This window comes from Lytechinus variegatus, chromosome 12 (assembly GCF_018143015.1).
Source record: "Lytechinus variegatus isolate NC3 chromosome 12, Lvar_3.0, whole genome shotgun sequence".
In the NCBI taxonomy this organism is placed as follows: Eukaryota; Metazoa; Echinodermata; class Echinoidea; order Temnopleuroida; family Toxopneustidae; genus Lytechinus; species Lytechinus variegatus.
In genome coordinates this window covers 31032374-31041434 of record NC_054751.1, presented here as the reverse complement: position 1 = coordinate 31041434, position 9061 = coordinate 31032374, and the positions used below count along the sequence as shown (strand labels likewise).

At 37.9% G+C, this 9061-nt stretch overlaps 1 protein-coding gene across 1 annotated transcript; it reads right to left on the bottom strand.

Annotated features, from left to right (window-relative positions):
* Nucleotides 1-580: 580 nt before the first annotated feature.
* On the bottom strand, nucleotides 581-6477 carry LOC121425283 (ADP-ribosylation factor-like protein 3). The gene is made up of 5 exons (XM_041621309.1): nucleotides 6376-6477; nucleotides 5270-5477; nucleotides 3970-4076; nucleotides 3284-3475; nucleotides 581-2231 (listed from the first exon to the last, which is right to left on the bottom strand). Exons 1-5 carry the CDS (start codon nucleotides 6376-6378, stop codon nucleotides 2187-2189), a joined length of 555 nt encoding a protein of 184 aa, XP_041477243.1. The 5' UTR covers nucleotides 6379-6477; the 3' UTR covers nucleotides 581-2186.
* Nucleotides 6478-9061: the final 2584 nt, after the last annotated feature.

The window sequence follows — 9061 nt, the reverse complement described above, 5'->3', positions numbered from 1 at the left end:
ATAAAGGAGGGTGCAGGCAAGATGGCTTTCTTTCTAGTGACATCATTTTTATTTTCATTTCACCAGGTCCTACAAGTAGACCTGCCAACCTCTGGGAATGAAAAATTGTACTTTGTGATTAAAAAAACTATTTTTCCCCCAAAAGTGCATTTCATAATAAAATGCCTGGCGCACTCACCCATCGCGGCACACAAGCTGTATGTAAGCTAAAATTGTCACTGCTCTTGCAGATGAAAAAAAACCCATTGAAACATACATATCTCACCCTGGTTTTAACAAAATGATTGGAAAAAAAAACAAGTTACTTGAAATTACATTGATCTAATAACCATATTTGTGTAAGTTTTTGATATATTTTTTTTATCTAGAGACATATAGAGATGATTTTCTCAAGAAAATTATGATTTTGTTAAAAAAAAACATATTCTTTAAAGAAAAAATGTACTGCCGTGTTTTGGTTGCAAAAACGTACTACATACGCCAAAAAACATACTAGTTGGCAGGTCTGTAAAAGGGGTATCAAGGTATCATAGATCTATAGTCCCAGACCTCTCTCTTTTCATTATCTTCTTTTTTAATTCCAAGAAATGTCTGTTTTCTTTCAAGTGCCTACATGAAAAAATATCATAGGCTCAACTACACCCCCTCCCCCCCATCACAAGAGCCACAGACATACCTCATGAAATTTCTGCCCAAGAAACAGCCAGAAATGGACCTGGGGGCCGTTACATGAAGCTATTCGTCATTTAAGAGTGACTTTAAGAACGACTGGTGATCCTTTCTTGTGGGAAATGATATTCACTATTAAATGTTCATTGGTGATTATTCAGCGCGTAGGGATCACCAGTCGTTCTTAAGATCGCTCTTAACTTACACGAACAGCCTCATGTAACACCCACCTGGTTACACATAAATGTATTTCAAGCCTCTTGGATAAAGACCAAGTAGTAACAAACTTATTTACGGTTGATCGCAAATTTTCATTGCATTATCAATAATTAAATACAGTGTAATCAATTCATATTTTCTATTGCAAGAAGCATACTATCAATTGCAAATTAGTGATTGATTGCAAAAGTCATGATTGATTGCTAGTCATTGGGTCATATGCATAAGAAGTAGCAATTATTACATTCAAGTAATTGCTGCAAGCACGAGCAATTGCCAGCCAAGCAAAAGATCAAGACTTACATGTAGCAACTGCTTCATTTCGTATGCATAACCCTTTGCCTGGGCTTAGACCCTTGTCTTGCCTTCAGAAAGCAATATTGCTAGCGGATTGAACAATAGCAACGTCATGCTGGGGTAAACAACTTGCAGAACAAAGGCAGGACTCGAATGTAAGTCGTTACCTGATATGGCAGTTCAAAATATGCCTTTTCTCTCATGTTACACTTTTTCCCTTGGACGTGATATCAAACTATTCGTCTAACTTGTTTCCATTTAATGAATTAATGTACTTTGGCAATAGATTCACGTTAAGAAGGAAGAAAACATGTACATGAAGGCTACTGTACCCTTTGGGGGTTCTCTCCTAGGTGCATAAATATGACTATAAAATGCAAATGCCCTGATCAAGCAGACGCTCAAGCTACTCTGACGGAGCTTGAAAACCCAAGCAAGTGCTTAAATGCACAAGCAACAAGTTAGCTTTATGCATGCATACGCTTTTAAGCAAATAGATTAATAGTCAAGCAAATGCTAACAGAAAGTAGGTAATTGCTTGAACTTATTACCAAAAGCGTTTGCTTGCTCATTTTTTTGCATACGGAATCAAGCAAAAGCCTAGCAACAGCAGTTGCTACTTTTTATGCATCTGACCCAACAAAAGTTCCTTGCAACGTCCCACAGATATCAAACCATGGCAGTGACTGCAGACATGGCATGACGACCGATATCATAAGTCTGGCGAGGTAATCCACCGTTGCATTATGGGAGCTGATATTCATTACGAAGCCAAGGGCAGTGATTGTCATCTTTAAAGTCTTTGGCTGGCAATTGCTTCATATGCACAGGAAAGATAGCGAGTCCAACCTGAAGATCACAACAATATCCTGAATGTGTTCTTCTAACAGGAGCTAACCAAATATCTTACCATTGTGGATGGCAGCATGGAATAGGGAGAACGCTCTCTCCTAGAATGGTGCGACCAACCTGGTATAAAAGGGCTAAATGCTGGATGCTCTTTACTTTTTGCTGTTCACCGTCTTCATAACCCACGTTAACCCTGCCTGTTTGGGACAGATTAAAGATAAATGAAGGTAGTTGGAGAAAACACTGATTTTCACATGTATGTAAAATGAAGATTAAATGTCGCTATATCATGGTAGATTAAGATCTGGTGAAGTTACCTAGATTGAACTTTGTCAAATCGTGAAATCTAAACTGAAAACGACCCTACTGTAGATTGCCAACACAGAATAGCACATAGCACACCGTGTACTATCATTGCTTAGAAAAGGACCCCAAAATTTGCTTGAATCCCAAGCTTATTTGGGTTTAAGTTAGCAATGAAACAATTTCTTCCAGAATCCTTAGTTTGGCACATATTTATTTATGCAAACTGGCACTTGGGTGATCATTTTATTGGATTCTGTAAGAATTCATCATGTAATAATTGCAACTAATGATAGGTAATGCACAAATAAATTCATTGAATGGGAATATCCATCAATGTTTTACCTTATTTCATGATTTTTCTTGCAGTAATATGATCACTAGGGGATAAATACTTTCAATTGCATAATATAATCTAAAATTCAGATACGCGTATCTCATATTATAAAATTCGAATAAAGGAAATGAATTCAACAATTATTACACTGTCTATTAAGCAAGATGTTATTTCCACATTAGACTAGTTTACAATCAAGGAAAATATACACAAGGAAGAAAAGTGATTCATTCTCAAACTGTAAACTCTAACACTCCAAAGTTTGCAAAAGAGGCTCGACATTTCCATTCCAAAAGAACCCTTTTCACTTGCTTTCATAGAAGAGTATGGTGTCTACTCAGTCTCCAAACACAGACTCAAATTTGACACTTTACCAATTATACTATGTCTAGAGTGAAGACGACACTCCACACATTCTGTCTGTGTCGAATAGGCAGCCAAAGTACAATATACTGAATCTAGTCTCACTACTTCAGACTCGGCATTACGCACTATGCTCATTGCAAAAACCAATGGTCTGTTGCTGCAGACTAGTCTCCACCTCCTAAAGAGAAAGTATATTATTCTTCTCAATGAAAGTTAAAGATGAAAATCTAGAAGCGACTTTACCTCTAGGCCTTCCCCTGTCTGCGCAGAACAGGCTTGAATTTGCCACGATCTGTTTCGAAGTATTTGTAAATTCAAATTGTCAGAGTCGGAGAGATCAGAAGCCGAAGCGGCTCCCACCAGGTCTTGCTTGTTTGCAAACACCAACACAGGCACTCCCTGTAACTTCTCTTCCTCTAGTAGTTCACTGAATTCCTAAAGAGGGATGGAAACATATGTAGTAGTTTGGTTTTATTTACTTTTTTCATTTATATATACATATATATATATATTATATATATATATATATATATATACACTTGGTGAATGCTATCCTTGTAATTAAGAGTGCTCGATGTCTGTGATGAGGCAGAGCATGAAATAAAATGAATAAAGTTACACAATTAACGTGTGGTTCATCAGTTCATCAATAAAGTACTGATGAACCACACGTTATCTGTGTAACTTTATTTACTTTATAGAAGCTCTCCATCCTTGGCTCTCTTCAAATCAAAATTAAAAACATATCTCTTTAGTTAGGAAAATATGCTGTGTAGACATAGGTTAAAAGAGCTCTGAACAAGTGCCGCTGAATATATCCATATAAAAGCTGTGCTCTGCAAATCGTTTATTATTAGTATTATATTCATATAAATATATCTGCTGTGAAAACTGCATTATGAAGGATAGATTTGAAAGGACTAACTCACCTCGCCTGCTTCGTCAAATCTTGTTCTGTCTGCACTGTCTATCACATATATCAAAACGTCAGTGTTTTCAAAGTAATTCCTCCAGTACGGTCTAATCTTCCTCTGCCCTGTTTACATGAAAGAGAAGATGAGAAAGCAGTAAGGATACTGGCTTCGACTTTTCTGCTCAGTGTACCGTATGGGCACTAGTATTCAACCCGACATAATTCAAAGATTTTGGCATATTCTCCCAAATATTTAGAAATAGGGAATTTATCTTAATTTCATAATTTTGTTATTTCCAGGCTAATCTGTTGTCGGTATTTTCTTTATCAATTTGTCGACTGTATGCGCGGAGGATCGAATTATGCGGCAATGGCCTTTGCACTGAATGGCACTAGTATTCAACCTAGTAAGGATAGCGAATCTCAAAAGGGTTTAGATTGCTAAATTAGATCTATGTAAGTCTCTGACTTTGATTAATTCCCTGTTTGGTCTCATCTCAAATGGTCTAGTCCATATTCGGATGGGACAAGGGCAGATTGAGAGACAGGGCCATCTTTCATCGCTAGGTTGAATACTAATGCCGAAAACCATCGCCGTATAATTCGATCACCCGCGCACACAGTTGACTGGTTGAAGAAAAAACTATCGGAAAAAGAATAACCAGCATTTGCTCTTGGAAATAAGACGAGTTTGAAATTCAGGTAAATTCTATATTTATATATATTTGAGGAAACTCTCCAAACGGGTTGAATACTAGTGCCCTTACGGTATCTCTCATATATTTTCAAGCTAAGTAGTTGAGAAAGGGCGATACAGGCATACTTTATATGTAAAGATACAGAATACAAAAAGTATTAGATATTAGAAGCAATGAGATTTTTTCAAGAAAATTTATAGTGATAGTGCACTTGAAATTGAATTCAAATATGGATGATATGTGTGTGCAACTCAAATCAGAGGCATTTTCTCTGCAAAATTCATGAAATTGAATTGAATCCACTCTGGATACAAATGAATGTGAAACATGTCTGATAAAGTAACACTCAACACAAAGTCATGGTCCAACCTCTGCCAGATTTGGAAGATATAACACACTTCACATCTTAAATTTCCCAAAATCTAATCATATCATCACTGCAATCATGAAGACAGTGTAATCTCACCCATCTATTGGAACTATAAATGATCATTTAGTTTTCATGACAATAAGATATTTTCAAGATTATGACCTATGTGGCCTTTAACATTTAGCATTTTGACCACGCCCATTAAGCTTTGAATATTGCTCTGCAAGTCATCACATCAAGCTACATACCTCCTATATCCCACACATTTAGATTCCAGTCTTTGTTTTTAACGCTTTTGATGTTGAACCCTTTCGTTGGTGATATGTTCTCATAAGACTCTTTGCAGAGATTTTTAAGAATGGTTGTCTTGCCGGCATTGTCGAGGCCGAGGAGAAGAACACGAAGCTCCCTCTGATGCTTGTGTTTCAGTTTCCGCAGAAGATCTAAAAAGTATGGCTGAGAATGTGGCAATGATGAATGAGAGAAAAAAAGTTAGCACGTATTATTTATTGATTTCTTTGTCTTCCGCTTGGCGACAGCACGCAAATTGCGCGATGATTTGCGTGCTGTCGCCAAGCGGAAGACAAAGAAATCAAGATGGCGACGTAAATGCGGCCGTAAGCTCTTCCCATCTTTTCATAACAAATTTCTCGTTTTTTTTAATGAATTCTTCTTTAAAAATAAAATCAATATCGCAGACATGTTGGAAATGAAGTTGGACCACATGTACGTACATGTTTTAAGGTTAGATCTTTTAGAGGAAAATTAGAATTCTCGGGGGCGAAAGTTTCTGGTTTTGTACCCGTACATGGGGAATATAGGTTGGGGTCCCAGGCGTCAGTGGGGAGCTCGGGAGTGACCACACGTAGAGTACAGTATATGACTTGGCCCAGACATGCCAGACATGCCAGACGCCTCCACTCCTCCAGGCCAGGGCCAGGCCCTACATGCCCTAGCCTAGCCCTAGGCAAGCTAGGGCACGATACTGAATTTCTGTTGACATACACTAGTTTGGACTGGGTGGGTGTTTATTTTAATACAATTTATCTCTCCTTTTTTTACCCTGCCAACATCAACAGATATATTCTAAAATTAAAGTTAGGCCTCCGCCGGCATACGGGAAGGGTCCCGTCTAGCGGCCCCAGCCAGGTGCCGGCGCGGCATGTGCGGGACCGGCCAGCATCTGGCTAAGTGAGCTCTCCTGGGCCTCGGCTCGGCTAGTCAATCACTCATTTTACGCACCAACAACAATACTGACTAAGGCTTCCCGATACAAAATAACAATTGCAACAAATCAATCGTAAAAATATGAATCTAAATATGGGCAATTGAGCACAAATAACTATCTTCTTACCATCTCTGTTAACTTGTCTCTGTTTTTTTCCTCCGAAGCTTGGTGTAACTACGACGTCATGAACCGGCCCGGATCGATATCCGGATATGGATTATTGCTCGGATCGGTCGCAGATCATGTTTTGGGGGTACCGTTTTTTTTTGGGGGGGGGGGGGGTGGTCGCTATTGAAAATTACCAATGGCGAAACAGCGGGTCATCCACAGCAAGCTATAATTACTTTAAGAAGAGGGGTAATTAATTAAGACTCGCCCCTGGTTGAATAGAGGGGGCGGGGGAGTCGAATATATTGCTGTACACGCACGCGACCAAAAAACATGTTAAAATGGGTACTTTTTTCAGTTTTGGACGCGGTCTGCGCGTGGACTTGTTAAGGGTATCCAAAACGCTGAATTTCAAGGAAAAGGGTCGTTTTGAAAGCTGGTCAATGGTCAGTCGCGGGGTCATGTAGGGTACGTTTTTCCCCAAAGCTAATTTTTTTTTTTTAGACTAGCCCAACGTGTTTAGGGTACGTTTTTTCCCCCCAAGCTTTTCCCTAAGGTCATATTTTAGCAACAACTTGCATAGGGACCAAAATGTGTAAATAAAGCTCGCAAAAAAAACTTGCTTAGGGGGTTATTTTGCACACAGAGAAAACTCGTTTTGGGGGTGTTTGGAAATTCCTTGGTCACGCGTGTGTACAGCGATCTATTTGACTGCCCCCCCCCCCCCCCCACTGGGGAAAAAAAAATCACCAGCAATGCAGGGAGGTGGGTTATTTGGAAAATAGATGTATGCCCAAGCCTAATAGGTGAAGGTTTTATAACGACAAAGCTGGGACTGTTTGTTTTGGGTTTGGTTTTATAGCGTCATTTATTTTGAAAAAGCTTTTGACTCAGCTTATGTATTTTTACAAAACATGTCATACTATCACTGCACTTTGCCAGCAGTATTTATACACTGTAAAAACTGTGGTGTTAAAACTGTCACTAATTGGTGTTAATAGAGGACCACACCCTGAGGTGTTAAAATAACACCCTAGAGATTGAACATTACACCACAGAGTGTAAATGTAACAACCATAGGTGTTGTAATATTAACACATATAGGTGTAAAACTAACACCACCAATTTAACACCGGTGTAAAATAACTGGTGTAATCCTCTATGTACACCAGTTAACACCACTTTTTTTGCTGTGTATAAAGGCCAGCCTAGTAGAGTCTTTCCATAGTTCCACACTTCTGGATGGCTATTTCCAACTCACCACTCATTGCTAGAAGTCAAAGGGAAGAATTTTTCTCAGAAGAAAAATAGTAAAAGTTCACCACTGCTTTCTAATTGATAAATCATCCAAAAGATCTGGGGCATATGCCACTTTGCCCCCCCCCCCTTGATCTTCACCTGACCAATGGTAATAATTTTCTTACTGGCTCCAGTTGATATCCACCAATATTGCAGGAATGATGAATGGATATGAGGCAATTTAACCAGTGAGTTTGATTAATACATAAAAAATATCAAACTGTAAATATTTTATTTTCACCCTCACTCCGATAATGACTTGTAAATTCATTTTGATTTAAATCTTTTCAAACACTGACAGCATGGTCCTATTTTCTGTAAACATAATGGCATATCTCACCAAAATTATGGAATGGATGGTTGACAATGAATGATTCAGTAAAATCAAAGTGTAACAATTAGGTTCATCTTATTTATTCAATTAACTAATTACACACATATCCTACAGTTGTGAAATCCATATATACATACAACATAACATGCACAAGCTGTATGCCAACTGTTTGACACACAACACAAATACTACACATATAGTACATAGATTATTGGAATTTAGTTTTACCCTCATTTATGAAAATACATCTAAGATGATGTATCCTGCCCACGAGGATACCTTAGTTTATGTTACAACACTCATTAGAAATATACATGGCTTTTCTGTAAGTAGTGCTATTAATACAGCCAATATATCTGAAAAGCCAAACCAATCTCTCTCTAGGCCGAATAATCACCTAACTCAAAGCAGGTAGTTGGCCAAATAATCTGATGGGACCCTACAAATTTGACAAAGACAAGGTTTGTTTTTCATATTCTTTTATTTAAATTGCTTAGACTTAGGTGATTATTCGACTTAGAGAAGGTTGACCTGCTTACGTTGAACAAGGGCCTGTTTCATTAAAACTTGTTACATTAACAAATTTGTAATAACAGTTTAAAGCTACTGAAATCGGCCAATCTGATTGGCTGAAAGGAGATTTGTGTTAGAAATCGTGCATTTGTTATTATAACAAGTCTTGATGAAACGACACCCAGATTTGTGTGATTCCAATTGATTTGACTTAGGAAGTCAGAATCACAAGCTTTTTTCAACAGAAAATGCGGATGACATCCAGGTGTAAGAACGACATAATGCATGCAATTCAAATGCTATCTATTGGAATGCCATAATTCGTAAGCGGTGAAAGAATGTTTTCCTATTGAGGCACTTAATTATATATTTTTATGTGATTGTTGTGTCTGAAAATAATAGGAATTAAATGATTAAAACATTAACAAGCACCGGGATATTCATTAAAATTGGATGAAAATTACAAGGTTACGGCATTGTCAAGTTTGTCAATATGAATTATTTCTGTGCAACATTTGAATGTATGTCATCATGAATATACAATAAAAGCATTGATCA

Bases quoted from the DNA above. Each gene is read 5' to 3' on its own strand.
- LOC121425283 (XM_041621309.1), bottom strand. The intron at 4,077-5,269 runs GTATGTAGCTTG...TCATGTAAACAG, and splicing joins AAATGTGTGGGATATAGGAG to GGCAGAGGAAGATTAGACCG. The intron at 3,476-3,969 runs GTGAGTTAGTCC...ATCCCTCTTTAG, and splicing joins GATTTGACGAAGCAGGCGAG to GAATTCAGTGAACTACTAGA.